This window comes from Fringilla coelebs, assembly GCF_963513975.1.
Source record: "Fringilla coelebs genome assembly, chromosome: 5".
In the NCBI taxonomy this organism is placed as follows: Eukaryota; Metazoa; Chordata; class Aves; order Passeriformes; family Fringillidae; genus Fringilla; species Fringilla coelebs.
The window spans coordinates 48819544-48841556 of record NC_140033.1 but is presented as its reverse complement, the minus strand read 5'-3'; the positions used below and the strand labels follow the sequence as shown (position 1 = coordinate 48841556).

The 22013-nt window shown below is 38.8% G+C and overlaps 1 protein-coding gene across 1 annotated transcript in view; it reads left to right on the top strand.

Moving 5' to 3' along the window:
* EP300 (EP300 lysine acetyltransferase) overlaps positions 1-22013 on the top strand; it is a 59870-nt gene that overhangs the window by 3926 nt on the left and 33931 nt on the right. The window contains exons 2-4 of the mRNA XM_084206498.1: positions 10025-10680; positions 19341-19517; positions 21670-21931. Coding sequence (XP_084062624.1) covers positions 10025-10680; positions 19341-19517; positions 21670-21931 — 1095 coding nt within the window. The remainder of the gene's footprint in view (positions 1-10024; positions 10681-19340; positions 19518-21669; positions 21932-22013) is intronic.

Here is a 22013-nt window from a genome sequence, read left to right as displayed (position 1 = left end):
CTTGATCTGAAAAGAAGATTTTAAGTGCTTAGTGTTTCAGGCTTGCTGGAACACTGGAAGTCAGTTTTTTACAATTAGTCGGCATGTGTGTTATATCAAAGAACAGGGAGTATTTTGTGGTGTGTGCCTTAACATCCTTCAGTTTCCTATATCCAAAAGTCATCTTTTTCTGTGCAATAGCACATCTTCCATCTCCCTTCAAGTATCCATCTTTTGTAAAGTCTGGATGTTCCTTTTTTTCAAGAACTGTTTCTCACCTCTTAAATTTTGCTCTCAATCACATCAAAGGTCTAAGACCTGTAATGAAACTTCTCTTCTGGACTACTGCAGTTTTGACTGATACTCGTCCTTCATTCATTCCGAGTGGACCAGGATGTATCTTTTCTCAAAATGAGTTGTATTAATCTTACCCCACTGCTCTTTTCAGTTCTATTTTCTGAGAGCTGTGTGGTTTTTGCTAGTGTTTGTACATACTACATTTAAAATTAACAATTTCTCATCAATCTGTTTTCTAGCTAACACTAAAGATCAAATTATTAGCTACATTTTACCTTACAGCCATCAGTTAAATGTTTTCATTCCTCCTTGTTAAAAGCCATATTTCTTGCAGGTTTTGCCTTAAAATGTCATTTGATAGATGGATTATACTGTAAGTCAAGTATTGTAGTGGTAGATGCTTGTGTGGCAAAAATGAGTGTCTTTGCCGTGTACCTAAACAGGCTCTCAAAGTAACTGTATTAGGAATAAATATAATTTAAGAAAATTTAAGTCCTTGAGACTTCTTTAAAAAGTAAACCAATCATTGGTATAGTGCTTAGTGATTTTTTTTAAAGAAAAGCCTGTGTACTTTTGAACCTTGTAGGTTTCCAAACTGCTGTATCTATTCTTTGTGTCTTTCACCATGTAGACTCTGTCTTGGAGATGAGGTAGCTTTCTAACATGGCTCAGAAAAAGTACCCATTTTTAAAAAAAGAAATACTCACTCCAACACAAGGACCATACATACAATGGTGTAAAACTGTGTTGAGCACTTACAGATAAAAAGCCTTTGAGACTGGAAAACCAGTTTATAACTGCAATTTAAAACTAGATTCACAATATTGCAGGGAACAACCTTTGTTTGGGAAAAGACTTAGGAATTTAAATCCTACATTAAAAAAAATACTAAATTTTCCATCTTGTTCCTCACAGTCCTAGAGCAGGGCTTGTCTTGGTCACTTGTGCATTTGTAGAAAACCAGATTTTATCTGTGAAAGGTCTATAAGACTCTAGGTTTTAGTGTATGTATTTGGGGAGTGTGGGTCTAATGAGATACTGGGGCTAAATACTGAACTTCTGCTGTAGGAGTTCTGGTTTTTTGTATCTTTATAACTTGGAGCAATCCACTTTATTATTAACTTTCAATTTTGTGTGATTTAGTGTATATTTCCTGCATCTTCTCTGTAGGCTATTTGATCATCTCCAGTGTGTCACCTCAGTGTCTTGCTTAGCAGGAGCAGCCTTTCAGTGCTTTTTCCAGCTGTGTGAAGATACTACTTCACCCTTTCTCATCACTTGATTTTGTGCTCCTTCTGAGAGGGTTTGCCCAAAAATCACTTAGATTTATTATTTGACAAATGGAGTCATTTTGCTGTGTAGATTTCACTGACAACTAAACAATGCACACCTGTCTCCAAGGATTTTGTTTTTCTGTCTTTACTTAAACTGTAGCAGCAGGCTGAAGTAAAATACATCTGTCTGTGCATATGGTGGTGTGCCTGATAAAAAACTTCTGAGGCTGCCTTGAATTTGTAGAACTTTGGGTAGAGCTTCAGCTAGGGCAGAGATCCTCCCCCTGAACAGGATCTGACAACCTATCATTCTCTTCCTAAATTGCAACAAGTTTTCTTTAAATGGACTGGCATATGAATGTATTTAAAGTTCTCTTAAAAACTTGATGTGCAATATTCTCCTTTAAGCTCTTATTTCTTCCAAATCTTTTTGAAGAAAAGTAGCAGAAGGAGTGTTGAATTCTGATGGACTCAAACCACAGTAACTTGTTGCTCGCTTGATGCTGTTCTTGTAAACACACCTGACATCAAGCATGTCAAATTGGAGACCAGTCTAAGATTTTTTATTAAAAAGTGCAAGTTAGGTACAGAACCTTGAAAAACCGGTTATTTTCTATTAGTGATCATTATGAGATAGGGCAGATAAAGATTTAGCTCTTTCCCATTTGATGGTGTGAAACACCTCTGTACTGCATCTTTAGTTGTATTCCCTTAAGAGATCTAGGGATAGGAGTTTTGAATGGTCTCTGCTTGCAGAATCAGGATTTGCTATTTCCTTTTTTGTAGGACCTCCAAATACCACTGAATAGACAATTTCTCTTGTTTTAAGAGAGATTGTAACATATTCCTACTGTTTTAATGGGTGAAAAAACACAGATTTTCAGTTTTTTTTCCTTTTTGGAATCCTAATAAAAAGTAAAAGTCCAGCAAAATGCTGATATATGGCTTTCTCAGTACAAATTTTGCTGAAGCTAAACTGCCTTTTATATGTTACTGAGTGTAATTCCAGGAAATCTGGGGTATTACTGGTTTAAGATAATGAAGTCTGATCTGCTGACTTATGTTATTTTGTTTACTCGTTTTTTGGTTTTTTTTTTTTTTGTACATAAATTCAGCATTGCTTTTTGCCTTTACTTTGGAGTAATGTTGAATGAACTCAGAAAAGTGACTTGACTTTTTGGTAATTGTATATGCAGATTGCATCATTTCAAAGTCGTTGTTAACTTGACAATGAAATGAACTTTACTCTTTTCTTGAAACTGATTTGTAATTGCTTCTAAAATGAATCAGTGTGTTCTGTGCACATAAGGGTGTTCCCATCCTATCTCCATGTACCCAGTTTTTGTCCACCAGCTTCTCTAACTTTCTAGACCTGTGTCTCCAACTTTCTAGACCTGTGTGCATGCACAGAGAATAGTAATACTAATTTAGAGACTTTTGACTCAAGTTAAAGGTAATCCAATGAAATTTATGCAGATAGCAACATGTTCACAAGGAAATTATTAATGGTGTGACTTCAGCATTTTGGAATTAAAATGTCAAACCTTCATCTTACATGGTTTATCAGTGATGGCAACACTAGTGCCTTTGTATAACAGCATCAATAAACAGGTACATAAATAAAAATGTCTCTGAAATTCCTCCTTAAGTAATATTAAATCTTTAAAATACCCTGTTCCTGAATTTTGACCCCAGCCTTTTCCATATGATTACACCACTTCTGTTTCCCTAGAACAGTTACAATTCTATATTTCAGACTCATAACCATTGCATTTTCATTATGGTTTTCTGTGGTTAATTCCTACTATCATCTGTATCTCTAAATACTGTTTTTTTGAAGAACTTTGAATATGAAACAGAAAAGTTTGTTAGAAATACAATTTTCTTCTGAAGCTACAAAAACCATGCATCAATGAGGGTCTACTAAAATAGGCATTTCAGTTGATATTAGTTTGGGAAAAGTATGACTTAAACTTGCAGGTTACTGAGACTTCCCAAAACTGAGACTATTTTCCTTAAGCAAAAGTTGATGTTTGACATCATTGTTTGAATAGGGATTGGGATAGCTTAAAAAATGGAGAGAGTGAGGTCCTAATTTTCTGGACTTCAGTAGGTGTTGAATGATATGCTGTTGGTGCTTTAAAATGATTTTTTTGTTGTTGTTCACACTTGTAAAATACTTACACTTACGCCTGGTTGTTACAACAAATACTGGAATCATGTACATTCTGCATGGTGAATTGGACTTTTATCAATAAATGTTTGATTGTTTTTAAAAATATTTGTGCCAGAAATTGTGTGCTACCATAGTGTGCTAACATGTTTTGAACCTTCATGTTTGTTGTCTTCCAGTTGTTTTAAATAAGGTTTTTTAATATGCTTTCTGTTTGTATCGTTTACAGTCTTATCTCAAATGACGATGTTTCTTGATGTAGTGAAGAAATTCAGGTCTTTTCTGGATTGGCAGGGAAGGAAGGTGGCAGTGCTTTCCCAGTTTCTTACAGGCAACAGAATTAATATTGAAGTCTGATGCTTAAGGCTGTTACTCAAATAGCAAAATACAGAGCACAAATTCTCAGTTGCCGCTGAGCAAGCGATCACCCTCCATTAGGGTTATACAGGGAGGGCTGTCTGAGGATTTTGGAAGCAGTAGCTGCAATGATGACTCTAGACCTTGGTATCTTAGGCTGATGTGGATGTTTTGCCCCTTCATTTTAAATGCATTTAGTAGATGAATTTAAAATTAATTCTGCGTTTTAAGTTAGGTCATTTTGGCAGAGCTCGTCTACGAAGCAGTTGTGGCTTTGTAGAGTATCTACAAGAAAAGCCCTATCTTTTCATGGATTTGATGCTCTGATCTCCAAAGTGTGGTATAGCTAAGTTCCTACCAGGTTGGTGTGTGGCTTTTCCTTAGGCATGTGGGTTTTTGACTGGGTTTTTTTGTTGGGTTTTTTTCTTCTTCCCGGATAAAACTGCCTGGACTTGTCTAGCTTAATTTTCTGTCACTGTAGAGGCCTTGGAATTGATGACTTTATTAGCACTTTGTTTCAAGTCTGTTCTTCACCTTTGCTTCTGCATTTTCATAGATATTTGAGGATATCCTATGAGATTGTGTCTCCTTTTCTTGTCCTGCCTTTTTTGTCTTTATGTTTTGAGTTCTGGCTTTTTTTTCTTTTTTTTTCTTTTTTTTTCTTTTTTTGAGGGCATTTCAGACAGTGTGTTTTAGGGCCTGTAATGCTGGCGCTTGACCACAAGCCCGAATGGCTGATTTCTCTGGAGTACTGGTGGGATCTTCTGGGCACTTTCTCTGTTACATGTAGGCCCTGTTCAATTATGGGTAGCTTTTATATCCCCATGGAGGGAAGATAGTGACCTCAGCCCCTTATTGTTATTCTTTGTCTGAAAGCATGGCAAAAGTTTTGTGTTTTCCACGTGGTCCAACATCATCTGAGGTTCCTGTCATCCCTGTCCCATACATGCTTTGTATTCAGTGTCCTATATTAAGCCTTGTCTGCTTTCCTATATTAAGCCTTTTCTGCTTGTCTCGTTTTGAAACCAATGACTGTGATATCAGTTGATACACTAAGAGGTTGCTGGGCTTCAGAAAGATTTGTGTAAAAAGGTGACTGTTCAGCAGGTTTCAAAGATGGCGTGTCTCTGGAATATGATATAGGGGAAACAGGGACAGGAACTGTTGAGTTTCTTACCTCTTTGCTGGTCTGACAGGTAGGTTCAGGAGTCAGTAGCTGTCTGACCTATTTGCCATGCAGGGTTCTTGAGGCATTGCTGATCACACATGATGCTTTTCCTTCAGCTTGTACCAATTCTTCTCAAGACTGAATGCTCAAATGTCTTGAATCTGAGGGTTCATTCCTGTGAGAATAAAGTATTGCCATTTTGTAGCACATGGAGATGTTTCTAGAAAACCAGTATCCTTCACGGCAGCCTATTTGCTAGGACCAGATAGTTTCCATATAGACAGAAATTCCTGCTTCATTCTGAAAGGTGGGTAAAGGTGTGTTGTCTTAATCCAGAAATGAGAAAATAATGGGATCCTGAATGTAGGCTAGAAAGCATGTAAAAGAAACTTGTATGTCCCACCTGAACACATGCTGATTTCCTTGCTAACTAGTTAGTATTGATATATTTTCACTGCTTTATAAACACTGTCATAAATTGCTACCTTGCCTCCTTTGAGAGCTGTTGCATCACTGGTGCTACCAGGTGCTCTTGCAGTAAAACTAACTTGAAATAAATATTTTGTAGCTAATTTGAAAATTGATCACTTGATAAGACATTGGAGTCTTATTGACTTAAGGATTTTGATTGCACACTCTGCATATGTATTGGTTTAAAGTCCATTTTGGTGCCAGGTGGCTTTTCGACCCAGGCTGGCAGTTTCCTTGCCTGTTGCAGATTAGACATTGTCAAAGGCAGACTTTTAGAAGTAGAATCCAAAATCAAGAATTCAGTCCGTAGTATGCAGTGCAGGTTAGTACACTGATTTTTGAAGTTGCCTTCTCACAGTTTAGGGCACAGTTCATATGACTTAATCCAGTTTAACTGAACTGCCACTGGTAGAGATGGACCTACTGTCTTTTCTGATTTTCTCACTACAGATCTAATGTAGCCAGGGTAAGTTGTTGGGATATTTTGTTTTCTTTCTAAAGACTTACGAAGTGTTCAGTAGTGGTGCAGTTCTTAAAAGAAAATTGTCATATGCTTTTGCATGTTGAGATGATCACAGATTAAGACTTTCAGATCTACTAGTTAGATGTTGTTTTGAGGTTTTCTTTTCTTTGCCTCTTGGGTGGCAGCAGCAATCTATTCTAGATGTTCTTGTTACCTGTAGAAAGAAATACACCATAAACAGCATAATGGGGAATCACTCTGTGCTGCTCTACTGAGATCAGGATTCAGGTCCACCACTGCCACTACCTGCCAGTGTATTACTGGATGGTTTTGGGCTTTAGGCCAGATACTGTCAGTTCTGTTACATCCCAATTTTTCTGTGTTAGGATCTCTAGAGATGATGAATGAGGTGGACAAACCTTTGCAGGACCAGTCTTCCTCCTCTGCCTTCCCACAAGCTTGATTTTGTTAGTGAGAAATCTTTGTGCATATCCTTAATGAAGCAGATTGCGAGAGTAGCAGTGAGCTCAGTGTACTGGAAAGTCAATCAGCTCTCTGGATACTTCTCACTGTTGTCTTAAGCTGTAGCTTTGTCTCTTATGTGAGTTTATATGATCTTGTTTCACATGGTTTGTGAGCTGCCTGGCCCAGCCTTGACAGTTTTTGCCTTGTTCACAGGTAGAAGTCTCTACAGTGGCCTTTAGGGCACCAGTTCTATGTAGAAGACTGAAATGGATTGGAACTGTTATATATACTCAAGGTTCTGTTCATCTTTATGGTTATTTGAAGTTTTGTTTCAGTCCTGTATCTGAAGATTTCTGCCTCCCAGCAGTTGACTAAAAATGTAATTTTCATAGCTGACCAGACAATTGCAAGTTTTTTTTTCCTATATCTACTGACTAAAGAAGACTTTGAAGGTTTATTTTTGGAAGAGACTTCTAAAAAGAGCAAACTCATACCAGAATATTGCATTCTTGGTAGTTTCTACTTACAATTCTGGTAAATAGTTGACAGTATTCTTTTACAATGAATTGTCTCTAGTATGTACTCTAGGATTAAAAATCCTAGCAAGCTAGTTTTATGTAAAAGTTTTATATTGAATGTCTCAGATCTTTTGATGTAAAGAACAAATACAATTAGGATTATTTCGCAACCATTCGGGTTGGGGGTGAGTTTTGTTAATGTAGCTGGTGCTGTGATGTGTTTTAAGGTATTAATAAAAAGAGTCAATGTCATAGTTTTTATGACATGTTTCTTCCTGTTCATTGATGTCACAGAATGACCAGGCCAAGGAGCTCAGATGGCTTGTACCTGGATGCTCCAGTTAGTAATGGGTAGTAAACTTTAAAGCTGGAGTTATCTCCTCATTTATGGGGAGGAGAATTTAAGGAAGTGAGGTCTTCAGAGACGCAGATTAATATTTTCTTATGAATCAAGATGACCAAGTCTTTGTCTCTCAAAACAAGAATTGCCCTGCCCCTTTGTGATGTTACATCTGAAATCATCTATATGGGTCTTCCTGTGAAAATACTATGTGGTAGTTTGAAAAACAAATTAGTTTTTCATATTCAAACATTAACCAGTCACCATTTGGTTTTGTGAAGGGCTTTATATGCAATTTGTCTGAACACAAGAAAGGTGAAGCAAGGATTTTTGGTGTGGGACTTGCCCTGTACTGGGAGTTGTGCTTATTCAAGAGCAGAAATTCTTTGCCCAACTAGAAACAGTCAAAACCATGGTCTTTGGACTGTGTGGCTGCTGGTGGGAGATGTCTGGTGGCTGCCATGATGGTTATGTTGTAGGTACAGGCTTTGTGCTGGGTCATGTTTTTCCAGTCACTTAATTTTGTTTTCAGTTTTGTTTGTTCATCACTGAGGACAACAGACGAACTTGTGAGTTCCTGATTGTATCTCTTACTCCTTCCTCACTCATGGGCTCTTTATCAGGGTATTAGCATTCAGGATGTAATGTTTCAACAGTTGCCTGTTGTCCTAACAGGCTTCTTAAGGTGCCAGTGGAAGCTGATTTAAGCTGTCATCAATTTTTTTATTGCCTTTTCCATTTCCTTGATCTCTGATTTTAGGGTCTCTTCCACTAATTCTTCCCATGTTCATTGAAATGTAATTCTTAAACTAAAAACTGAACATTGTAAGTTGGTTTTGGTTTCAGTTTTTTGTTTCGGGTTTTTTGTGGGGGTAGGGGAGTATGTTGTATGTTTATAGATCAATCTAAACATTAGATTGATCTAAAAGCACACAACCTTAAGTTCATAATTTTAGACAATAGGGAACTTGGACAAAGATTTATTCTTCTGATTGTTCCTTCACTTCAGAATCCTCAGAAATACCAGTCATGCAAATAAATGATCAGTCCTTAGTGTGTCTTGCAAGGTGTAACTTCTAGCACAAGATATATGATAATGAAGAATGGGCTATTTCATTGTAATAGTTTAAAAGCTCTTTAATGGAAATTTTCTGTCTCTGGTGGTTTGTAGTAATGTAGAGTGTGTAAAAGAAGTGTTAAAATCCCTGTTGTGGTGTACCTGCATTCTTGCCAATCTCACACCATATTTTCAGAATTCTGAAGTTATAATCTTATCTGTGACAACACTTGTGAAGCTGTAGAAACTCTGTTAGTCCAGGTGTTTGGCAACTTGGCTATAGTATCATGTGGAACATTTTAAACAGATCCATAATGCTGACGGATATTTCTTGACTTACATGCTGTTCAGCTGTAGTCTTTTCCCACTAATATTTGGACTATTTGCATCTTGAGCTCCATCTTTTTTGGTCACTGCAGCCAAGGCTGCATTTGAGCTTTGCATTCCTCACCTGACACTCCTTGTTGGTGAGAACAACACACCAGTTCCTCTATCACTCGGAGAGGGACGTTGTCATTAATGCATGTCAGAAACCATAAGCTTTCCAAGTTATTTTTAGTTTAACTACCATGGATTAAATAGACCAAGGTACATATACTACTGCAGACATAAGAACTTGTTCTCTTGAGCAGATCGGTGTTGGGTACTATGTAATGTTCTTGTATCTATATATTCTAAGTAGCAATCATTTGCCACTTAGTTACCTTGGGGATTGCATGGGCTCTTGAGGTGGGAATTTGTTTTTTCTTCCTAGTGTTTTTCACAGCTTTGTGGCAAGGACCCTCCAGGGTTACTTTGTTTTCTGACAGTATTTGTTGTGGGAAGATACTGGCTGTTCAGTGATGTTCAATGAAATTTGGCAATTCAGTGCTGGTAATGACTGCATGTGAAAGAGTATAAAAACCAACAGCTACCCAAAAAAGAAACCAAAACAACCAACCAAATCAAATGCCAGAAAACCCAATTCAACATAAAACCTTATAGCCAAACCTCTATTTATTATTTAATAAGAAGTAAACATTTTTAAAGTTATATTGCTGTATTAATTATTGCTGTTCCAAAAGTGAAAAGTTTAGAGAAAAATTTAAAGACAGTGTTTTCCCATCAACCTGCTAATTCTTTTTTATAATTGCTCTTGAATTCCATTGGCTACCTGGGAGATCTCAGTATGTATTTTCTCCTCTCCTGTCAAAATTCTCAAGTTGAGCAATCATAGGCTGAGACATCCGGTGATCTTTCAACACAAAATGTAGAAAGCTGAAGTAGAATGATTTTCTCTAGTTTAGACCCCGCAAAATTTAGAATTGCTTTTATCCTGACAAATTAGATAGCTTTCAGTAACAACCGATAAGGGAATTTTGCTCAAATACAAAAAGTCAAGTTTTGCTGGAAATTAAAAAGTAGAAACTTCAAGATGCTATTAATTGCTCTGACCTCATACACAGTCTGTTTTGTTTTTCAGATTTTGGATCACTCTTTGATCTGGAACATGACTTGCCAGATGAACTGATCAGCTCCACAGAACTTGGACTCACCAATGGTGGTGACATTAATCAGCTGCAGACCAGCCTTGGCCTGGCACAAGATGCTGCCTCTAAACACAAGCAGCTGTCTGAACTTCTACGGGCTGGTAGCTCCCCAAATCTCAATATGGGGGTTGGTGGCCCTGGCCAAGGCATGGCCGGTCAAACCCAACAAAACAGTCCTGGAATGGGAATGTTAAATAGCATGGTGAAAAGCCCCATGGCACAGGCTGGGTTGACTTCTCCCAATATGGCGATGGGTGCAAGTGGGCCAAACCAGGGTCCTTCTGCTCAATCCACAGCAGCAATGATGCCAACAGTGAACAGCCCAGTTAACCAGCCTGGCATGGGAATGAACACAGGGATGAATGCTGGCATGAATCCTGGGATGTTGGCAGCAGGCAACGGACAGGGGATGATGCAGGGGCAAGTCATGAACGGTTCCATTGGAGCAGGCAGAGGGCGACCCAATATGCCCTACCCAAACCCAGGAATGGGCACTGGGAACTTGTTGGCTGAGACACTGCAACAAGGCACTCCACAGATGGGAGGGCAGGCTGGACTAAGAGGGCCACAGCCTGGAGCCATGAACAAGGTAGGGCTAAACTTCACTACTTCTCCTCATTGTTGACTTTATTTTGTAAAATTAATCCTCTGCACTGTGGATTCTATGGATTTTTTCTTTAAGAATCCTGTGTGATGGATTAAATAGTTTATATGCTGCTAAAGTGGAATTTGTGATGGTCATAGGAAGCAAAAATTGAATCTTGAACAACAAGCAAGACTATGACTAGATTAAAAAGCCTATTTTGGAAATCTTGTGACAGTACAGATTATCCATTACATTGAAAAGTAACTTGATTGTATTTTATTCTATTTTATACTTTCTCTGCAACTGTATTTTTCCTTCTAATGTGATGCTGGTATTGTGAGTGTGATGGGAATCCATCAGGACCTTTTAGGTGCTTTTTTCTGTATGACAGTTAATGCAAATATTTGTTGTCTGAGATCAGGTGAGTGTTTGTGCTGTAGCAGATGCTGAGAGCTGCTCTACTCACTGTGTGTGCTGGGTATTCGAGTTAATGGTGGAGAATGAATGCTTGTGTAGATGTCTGAAGTCAGTGTTGGGTTCTTAAGACTGTTAATCTGACTCTGTTCCAGTTTTAGAATTTGCAGTGTCTTTGTCTATTGGAGAGTAAACCAGAAAGCTTAAAAACCCATATTTTTAATACTGAGTGGGAAATAAATGTGCTTTTGTAATCCAGGAGGTTGGAAGAAAGTTGTCATAAGTCACTGAAAAGATGAGAGATGACCTACTGGTTTAACTGAGGATAAGAGGACGTCTTTAATTTAATTTTTGTCATGCACACTTAGCCAGCTTAGAGTAGGAGCCACTTGAGTATTATCCTTTTTTTTATTGTTTTGATCAAAAGCCTAGAAAATACTTCAGTGTTTTAGTTCATTTTAAGTGAGTATTTTGTGTTTCTTGGCTGCTGCTGAGGGGAGAGTTTTTTTTAAGGTCCTTTGCAATACCTAAATCGATCTCTGAATGGCTAAAGTCAGTCCACTTGGAGGACTTTGAATGATAAGTAACAGTCTATAAATGTCATTGTACCATAGTTAAAAATTATGCTGTGTATTAATGGTTTTGTCATGCTTTAATATATGAAGTGAAATTACTTTTGTGTCTTGTGAACATTAATTATGAAATTTTTGGTCTTTGTTGTTTGCTTAAGCTCAGTGGGCTAACTTTTGGGGGTATGGGTGTGTGTATATATATATATATATATACACATTTGTTAAGTAATGAGTTGAATCTCTCGTCTGGTCATTTCAGATATTTTTTCCTGATAGGAAAATTGATGCAAAGCTTGATTACAGTAGAAAATTTATATGCAGCTTACAGTGGTAAGAAATATGTAGCTGCTTGAAGTATTCTTGCATTGGAGTTATATAACACCTCATTAATTATTCCTTGGCTGTAAAAAAAAAAAAAAAAATCCTCAGAAAGCTGTCTTCAGAGGTCAAAAATTGATGTATTGAGTGTTTGGATGGAATGCAACTTCACCCTTACTTATCAGAGCTAAAGTAGAGTTATGCACTATAATAAACTCATTTATCTGAAAGTAAAGAAAGGAACATAAAATCAAGCTTTTGACAGATTTAGTCTAAAATTAAATTGTCTCGTTTCCTTACTTAAATTCCAAAAGTTCTGTATGTGTAAATTAAGAACACTTTATGCTTTTGAGAATATTCCGACCAAATACACAATAACTTCTGGTTTTTAGTTCATAGTCCCAGACTGGTTAAAAATACTTAGGGTTCTATAACTGCTGATAAAACAGTCTTGAGGCTTTTTGTGTTAAGTATAATGGGTATAGTCCTCATAAAGGCGTTGAAACTGTCAAATGAGAGAGAACAGTCTGAAATGGAGGCTGAAATTCCGGAATGTCTTCAATTGGTTTGGTTGTTGGCAGGGAGCCTGTGTTTCACTTCGTACTGTAGAGTTAGCTAAGCCTGACAACAGTAATGTCTGACCATTTTATCTCCCCACCCATCTGCTTTTGGGTTATCCCACCTACAAATCTTCAAAAAGTAGATGAAAACAGAGGACCTTAAGCAGTTGTTTTTAAAAGCCAGTTTATCTAATTGGTAAATTTAGTAGCGTGTTGCTGTTAAAGTGGGAGTTGGTGTAATAACTTCTGTAGGTTTCCTTCATTGCTACAAAAAATGTGTGTTATCCAGAAGCTCTCCTTCAGTAGGAAGAAAAAAAAAATCAGATGAGATGCTTTGGTTATGGTTGTTCAACTTCATCATGGTAGCTTGCCAAAGGCAGCCCCTTTAGGTGATGGGAGGGTTGCTTTAGGGAGTTCTCTCTCAGTGAAATGGACGTGTTTCATGCAATGGTTTATATGGAATAGCTTAGGTTTCCTGTGATGTTGAGTAACTAGAAGGGAGGATGTTATGCTCTTCTAACAGCAAAGATGAACTCCAAGAGGCTAGTCAATTTGTAAAGTGAAATTGGTTATGTTTCTGCTTTGTTTTATTATCCTGTGGAGTTACTGAAGTTTTCTTCGTCTCTTCCCAAAACATTGTCTAGCAATAGAGTGGAACACTTGCTTTGCTCATTATCTATGTACTTCCGACCTTCTCTAGTTGGGCATGTTACTTTCAGGACCTGAAAACCCAAATGTCTCTGTAAATTATTTCTGTTCATAAACTTGTTCTGTCACAATCTGATGCTTCCATCCTGTAGTTTTCTGTCCTGATGTTAGCAGTCACCGACTTAGGAAGAAGCAGTTCTGTCTGGATGCTGTCTGTGTGCCAGTTGCATGACAGGCTTTGTGGAGAAACTAAACCTGACTGAAATTGAAACTCAGGTGGTTATTAAAAAAAGAATTAATTTGAATTGTTTTTCAGGTCCAGTTTATATTCATAATTTGGAAAGCTAGTATCCCTATATTAGCGAGGGGATTTTTTTAAAGGAGTTGATCTTGCCTGTCAGAGGAGGGTGTGAGTCCTACTTTGGTGACAGTACAGACATAAAAACACCTGTGAAAGTCTGCCCTGAAAGGAAGTGTTAGAAGTTTGGAGGGAAAGGAATTGTAAGAAGTTTTGTATTCTTGAATAGTTTTTTGTTTTCTATGTGCTTGGTTTTGTGCAAGTTAAGAGGATAACAGACATGCCTTTTACTCTTAAAATAGTGTTTTGGAAATTGTTTGTAATGCTTGGGTTCTGTCATCATTGAAGTATTTTTCATGTGTTTTATTTCACTGGATAGTGTTACAGCTTTGATTTAAATGTAAACAGGTAACTTATTACAAAGCTTGAATTGCTAAAAGCTGATTCATGTTTCTGGTTTTGAAACATTCTTCATTTGGAATTTTATCTAGTTAAAACCTTTGCTTTGTTCTTCCACTGACTTCTGTTGAGAGTGCCCCGTCAGGGTCTTACCTGTCCAGCCTCGTATGAGAGAAAGAGGGTATTTTGTGAGTAAGTTACTCTAGGCATTTCTGTCACAGCAGTGCTCTATCACAGAGTGATAGATCTGACCTTCAGGTCACTTACATTTCCTGTCTGATTCAAGAAATGTTGCCTTATTCCACTAATGAAGTGGATGTGTAGGCAGTTCAGATTAGTAAGGGCATTACTACTACCTCTGCTATGTGAGCATTTCACTTGAAACATTTAGTTCCAGTAGTAATTCTTTGTGACTTGGTTTACTCTTTCAGTAAGTGCAAAGCTCTCTGCTGTTATTGGCTTTATCAGTTTAACTTCTGTGAAGAAGATTCAATGGCAATATTTTACAAAGACAAACATAATTTGTCAGAATCCCCTTAACTTCCTCTAAGTAGAACAATAAGAAATTTCATACCAATAAATTTCTGTTCAAAGTTGAAGAGATTGAAGATGTCACCCTCAAATGGTGAAATTAGATTTAAAAAAATAAAAGCATCATATATTTCTTAGTGTTAGCACATTCAGTCTCTAATTTTAGATAGGTGGTCAGTGTTCTTGGTTGCCTTTCTGTTTTTCAGTAGCTATTTGATTCACCAGGTAATTGTATCTATACGGTTCAGTCTCTGACTAAGCATACCATATGATCAAGTACATTAATCCATTCAAAGGGTAGTGGGAGTTCCAGTCCTTGCCTTTCTCTTCTTTGGTAAACTAAGGTGAAAGAAAAAGAATAATTGCTCTCTTTATACCAGACAAGGAGAAGAAAGTTTATGAGGGAAAAATGAAGCAGTGAGTCTAAGTTTCTGGAGTGGCATGGGGAGTTTCTTGCAGAAATAGCAGCAACATAATGCTGGCATCTTGAAATAGGCATCTTAAAATACTATGCAGTTAAGTGCAAAGAAAAATAATCAATAGCAGTCCTTGGAAAGAATGCAGCAGACACCATTGGCAAAATGTAGTTTGCTTGAGTTCAGTAATGCTCTACCAGTCAGTAGAATGGCACTAGGAAGTGTTGTACAGTAAATTCTTGTTTTTTAAAGACCTAGCTGGAATTCACTTAAACTAAATTTCCTGTTTGGGGACAGTTAATTAACTTTCACTTGTGAACTTGTGGGTATGGAAAGATACTAGATATCATCAGTATAGCCTTAGACTAGACCATGCACTGCAGTTTCCCTGGTAGAGATATACATAGTTGATACGGTGAACTCTGCATTCTTTGAAAGATTGTTATTAAAAGTTAATTCTGTTTGTTTACTTCTCCATGCTTATAGTTATCTTTGCAAATCTAAAAGCGGGTCACAGTTCAATACTAATGCCGATATCTAGCTGTCTTTCAAATGTTGGAATGTCAGTGATGCAGTTGTTTTTACAGAGAAACAGTAGAATATTTGCAATGTCCGTGTCCATACTTATATGGCTATTTCTATAGCAGGTATTTAATTTTCAATTTGTGTTCTATGCTATTAACAGTAAAACTAGAAGCAGAGTTAGTCACTTGACCTTCTTCTGAACTGAAGATGCATGTGTTTCATGGCATTAGAATAAAACCTTGGAGAATTTCCTCTGCTTTTGTAGTTACTCCTCTTAGATGGGGGGAGTACTTGAACAGCGCTGTCTGATGCTACTTGTAAACTAGAATGTTTCCTGAAGTCGTGTCATCCATGGTGAGAGATAGACACCTTTCACCATTCTGGCATTGACAGCCCCTGCTTCCCCTGGATGCAGAAAAGTCAAGTTGTTTTCTGTTGTGTATGTAAAAGGTAGAATTATTTGAGATTACCTTTGCTTTCTGTTGTTATGTTATGATCTTCTTGTTTTCTTCTTCTTTACTGTGAATTGGACTTCTGTCTGTTCTTCCTTGTGTGCAAGTTCTTGCATATGTGATGAAATTCAGTGGAAGCTGTCAGGTGAGGAGAGGAAGAAAAACTTTGGATGAATATGAAGAGAAGTAGGAAAGGCAGTGAAAGAAAGTGATGGCCAAGAAGAGTAAGTAGAGGTTGTACTTGCTGACTTGTAGCTATGACTAAGCCACGTATGTTTTTGCATTGTATTGCAGAGAAGCCCTGTGCTTCTCTTATGCAGTGGTACCAGCACCACCTTTCTTCTTTTCTTTGGCTGGTTCTTCTGCACTTGTTTATCTATACCCCTCCCAAGGAACATTAATGTGCTGATGAACTGTGTGTCAGTCTTTCTGCTTGTTGCCTTATGATACAATTATACAGGATTTTGATCTTCATTCTGTAGTCATGAGGCCATACATTTCTTCCTGTTAAATGTTTTCTTCTATTCATGTTTCTCAACATGTCACTGCAGATAAGCTGAGCATGCTCCTTCTTCTTGTGCAGGATCACAAGGCCACCTTGTGCCAGGAGGAGAATCTCCCAAATTATGTTTCTCTTGACTTAGTCTAGGGGTTGCATGCAGGTGGTTGGTGTCAGGTTAGTCTGTGATAGCAGAACTGGGGGCTTTGCTGTGAGGTTCAGCTGAAGATCTGGCAGGTGTCAGTCTCACCTGGATCAAGTAATGGCTGCTGATTTGTTCAGGGAGACCTTGAAGAATTTGTTTTAGTGTCTTAGGTGTCACTTGAGTGTCTGGCTTTGAGTCAGATTGGTGTGCTTGCCTGTCAACCTGGCCTGGGTTCTCAGGTCTTTGCCTCTCCTGTAACCTGAAATGGGAAAGTATTACCCCTGTAAGGAGCAGCTAGGCTGAGTTGGGCATGTGGTGTTCAGCTGCCAGGTCCCTTGGCAGAGTGGGGTGGAGGGGGAGGGGAGCCCTGTGTTTCTGCCATGGAGAGAGCTTTGTTGGAGGGGGCTGGTCTTGCACCCCAAACAGTGCCAGTGGCTGATGCTTGAGAAAGCATCGGGGATCCTTGTGCTGAGCCAACTTGATGAGTAATTTTAAAAAGTCAGAAGCTTCACATAAAGTTTGTGTTCAGCTTTGTTGCAAATATAAATGTTGACTGGTTTGGTGAAACCTCATTTATGAGTTTCATTAGAAAGTTGTTTTGAGTGACATAGCAAAAGTGTCCTTTTTAAGTCTAGGTTTGAGTATCTTACCCTGTAGTCAGGACAGAGCTGGCTCACAAGTCCACAGTTATTCTGAACCCTTTGATATAAGTGTGTGAAGTCTCCAATTGTTTGAGTTGAGTGTCTTGATTTCTCCCTGTGGCACCAGGTTGTCAAAATGTGCCTTCAGCCTTTAATTCTGAATGTTTGGTTTGTTTTCTGTTTTTTAAGACTGATAGCACCATAAGTTACAGAAGGCAAATGGGGCTGGTGATAGTAATAGCCAGCTTGTCTATGCTTTGGTGTACTCTCAGATGTCAACTAACTTTGGGAGCTGTGATAGTTAATGAACTTGAAAGCTTTGCTCAGAAATGTATGGTTTTGGGGGTGTCCTTGCTTTCAAAAGTCTCTGGAGTTTTGAGATTCCCTCAGAGGGATAAGGCTATCTTATAGGAAAACATAGCTTGTTTTCTTAAGGGACTAATTCTCACTGTCAGGCCTTCACTAAGCCTTGAAAAACCTGCTCGTCAATTTGAGGCAGCAGTGATGATGGGGAATATTTCTGAAAGTGCGTTTGCAGACTTCTTATGCTTCTCCCTTTGCCTTCAGCTTAACTTGCACATAAGATTTTACTAGTCTGAAGGAGGGGAAGGAAGGCTTTGGGTCTTAACTGTTCTGTTTTTGGCAGCAACTTCTTCATTGGTCACCATAGGTGTATTCATTGTGGTTGAGACATGGCAGTGGGAAGGAAGGCTTTTAGTTCTGCTTGATCATGACACAGTTTGTTTTTCTGCCATGTGTAGAGATTATTTTCATTGCTCTCTAATGAATTACTGCTGTGTGATTATGGTTATTGCTTATGTGTGGAGGAGGGGGGCTGTCCTCAAGTGAATTCACTTGTGCATATCGGATGTCTGAAGTGGCAGGTTCTTTAGAGAATTTTGTATTCCTTTCCCTCTAGCTTGAGTTTGATCCTGCCTTATTTTGTAAATGCAAACTGAAGGTTATTATAATGGATTGAAGGTTGTTATAGCCTGAAAAAGAGAAGTGTGACTAATTGCAGGTAATCTCAGAGCATGTTGGTTACCTCTAGTGCGGGTTGAAGAAGCTTGGTGAGCAGAAACAAGGTGTTCCTGCTAGGGGGAGGATGCTTTGAGAATAAATGTAGAAGTTATTAGAACAGGCCTACCATGGAGTTATGTTCTTCTTTAAATGCAGGAAAATGCTTTGAATCAATGAGCATCAAGGAGACTGGACATTAGTCAAATGCTACTGTGACTTGAAGCAACAGCTCTTCAAAGTATTTTTGTGCCATTGTTTTTGAGTTATGGCTCCTTGAAGATCCTGCCTGAGTAATAGTGAGAACTTGGTAATCCTAAGAAAAATCTCCAGTTTTTCTGGTCCTCTATGTCTAATTCTTCTGGTCCTAGAAGGCCAAATTTCCCATGGAAAATAAACGGGAATACAAGGAATGGAAAAAAATGTCAGAGGACAAACAACTTTATTGGCAAGATTGCTTCTTGTTCTTTAGGTTCTGGGTGTTCCAAGACAGCAAATGATATATTCTGGTATGCTAGAACTGTTGAATATGCATATGGCTTGTATGAAACATGAATGTATTTCCCCTGTGGATGAATGGTTCAGTAGATTTGTTTTGTTTGCAGAATTGCTACCTGTCCTCTCTTTTGACCTCTAGTACTGCAAATGAATTGGTGTGACTGTGAGGTGTTACCAATGATTGTGGTGTATTCTTAAATTGAAAATGTTTGTGTACTGATAATGCAGACGTGCATTGTTATGCCTGTCTGGAGACAAGCAGTGGGAGTGCTAGCAGTTGGATAGGGTGATTTTGGGATAAATCATGCTGATATGAATGAAGATGGAATTTGTCTCCATTTGGAGTCTGCACAAGTGCAGGGAGGAGAACTCAAGTCTGGAAGAATTATGTAGTCCATGGTACAAATTTGTGAAATTTGTAGAATTCACAAAGGTGAAATGAGAAATCTTTTGAAATTGAAATTGAAAATATTTTGTAAAGAAATAATTAGGGCACTTCCATCCAGTCAGATCTCAAAGGTTGTGAAGTTGGCTTTGTTGTGTTTACAGGAACTGTCTAGTTGAAAAGGTAATGTTGCGTGATGGGTATATCTGTGAACATGAAGGAGCAGGGTTGCATTGCAGCCAGCTCATGGCTGTGATCGCTCTTGCTTCTCTGAAGTATAAATTTGCCTTATACATTGAGAACTTCAACTATCTTACTTGAGCACCTTACCATTTTAATTCCTAGATGGGAATGATAAGCAATCCCAGCCCTTATGGTCAGCCCTATAGTCAAAATACTGGGCAGCAGATTGGAGCCAGTGGACTTGGCCCTCAGATGCAGAATAAAGCTGGACTGCAGAATAGCTTACCACAGTTTCCAATGGACAAGAAGCCAGTTCCTGGGGCAGGAATGCCTAACATGGTAAGTAAAATGAAATGTGTAGTCATAAAATGTTGTGGTAGAGAGGAGCAATACGCTCTTTTCTTGCCACATTGTAAGATTTTGCAGCTGTATTACCCAGGGTGAATATGTGCTTGGAATCCATGCAGAACACACTTGTTTCAACCCCTAGGAGTGATATGAGGGAGAGGGCTGAGTTATGCTTTCTATGTTGATAAACTGTATCTCCACTCTTTAGCCTTCAAGCCCAGTTAACAGGGAAAATGTAATGGAGCTCCTTAATTGAAGAGCTTTGAAACCTGTTTGGACATCTCTGCTCTCCTGTCCCATCCTTTCTTTTGCTGTTGCTGTGTTGGGCCCCTTCTCCTCGGAGTATGTCTGGAGAGTTTTCCTGCTTGTACTCATTGTGCTCCTGCTTTTGGTAAAGAGAGGTGTCCCTTTTCAAACAGGTGTTACCTGTGATAGGGCTTAGAAACCCCAGCTGTGAGTTTGTTCTCGTGAATTACAGGAACACGCACTACAGTCCTGGTGCTGGAGATGTTTCCCTGGCAACTGTAATAGCCTTGGTACCTTTTTCTTTTGCCTCCACTCTTATTGCAGTAGGATTTCAGGAAAGGGGAAGTAAGAATGGTGGGAAAAGTGGATGACCCAAGCTTGTAAAGCCAGTGCCTCACCGCGTGCCTTGATGTTAGATTCCCTGGCTTGAGCTTAAAGCTGATGCCTCATTTTCAAAGTTTAAATTAGTTAGGGGTATGACATGCAACATGCCTTACCAGAGGTTTTTTTTCCATATATTTTTTTTTTCCTTTTTTTTAAATTTAGGAAACAAATTAATTTTTCTGAATATAGCTTGTGTTTCTCCCTGCTTCAAATTTCACTCCCACACGCCCCCTGGGAGGGTCCATCTATTGATCTTACTAACTGTTGCTGAAAAACCATTTCCAGTTAACTTTGGTACCTTTAAATTAAGAAGAGCTCCATCCTGTGAGTTTTATTTAATGGTTTTTTAAGTTGAGCATGAAACATTGGAAGACAAGCAAACCAGTTGGTTGTATGAATCAATAAAAAAGCAGCCAAAACTTATGCAGAACCCCAGCTGTCAAGTTTGTTTTCAGTGCAGAGCACACAACTTTTGAAGCTGGTACCCAGCTGAACGTAGGAACTTAAAGTTGTTGCTGTCTCAGCTGTTGTTTAGAATGCCAGGCTGCAGACAAGGCAGTTAGGGTGATCCTGGAACATGCACAGACCCTGAGAGCCTGACTAATTGGTGAAGTTACCTTGTCAGATGAAAGGTTAATACTAGTAGTCAAGAGCTATAGAGGAACTGGAGTTTAGAAATACAGGTAGCAGGGGTCTAAAGATCTGGAGATCTCCAGAAACATCCTGTAGAACCTAAGGAGTCAATTAGAAACTAAAGTCTGTAAAACTGTAGTGATACAAGCAACACAGAGTACCTGAGCCTCTCTTATTTGAGTATTCCTCAAATGTCACCTGAAAGGAATACAAAGAGTTCTGAACAAATAAACAGAAGCAGAGAAGACAAACTAGGTGTTGCCATACCTGACATTAGTTCTGTAGTGTTTATTATCCTGAAGCTGTGCTTCATCTCTCGCAGAGACTTGGAGATGCTTGTTTTGAATGCTTATGTGCAAGTTTGCTGATGGAAAAAGGTTAAAAGCTTCCCAGAACTTGCCTTTCATTCTCCTTTTCTACGAGCAGTCAACTTGAGATACCTTCTACTGTGAGGGAGAGCCCTATTCATTCTAAAATGTGCTTGCTTCCATTAATGCAAGAATTGTGGATGCAACTTTTAGCATCCAAAATGAGATTTGAGATCTAAATGCTATTAATATTTTCTGGTTGGTCTAGCGCTGCAAATTAACCTGTGAGCATGTGCAAAGGTCTGCTGGCTATTGATAAGCCAAGAGCTAGGACTAATAGAGTGATATGAGGAGGAAATTGTGGCTGGCAAGAGAATTGCTAGGACTGTTGCTAAGGGGCATTTTCAATGAGTCCTCCAGAACTACACATAGGTGGGCTGTTTCCTTAATCAGAGAATGTAGTTGTAGTTGTTTCTCTTATTGGGCTTTCTCTTATATTGTTGTTTACTTGCTAAACGAATTATTTTGAAAAATAGATTTATTTCCAAGGTTTTCTTTTTCACCTTCTTCAGGGCCAGCAGCAGGCTCCCCAGGTGCAGCAAGCTGGGATGGGGCCAGCAGCTTCTCAAGGAATGGGGTCTGGAGCACCAACAGCAGATCCAGAAAAGCGCAAACTCATTCAGCAGCAACTCGTTCTCCTCTTGCATGCTCACAAGTGTCAGCGCCGAGAGCAGGCCAACGGGGAGGTGCGGCAGTGCAACCTCCCACACTGCCGAACCATGAAGAATGTCTTGAACCACATGACACACTGTCAGGCTGGCAAATCTTGCCAGGGTAAGTGGGGGAGTGGTTATGTAAATGTGGTCGACCTTTTAGGGAGGAGAAGGGCTCCTAGAAAGAGGCGGGCTAGTGGGTG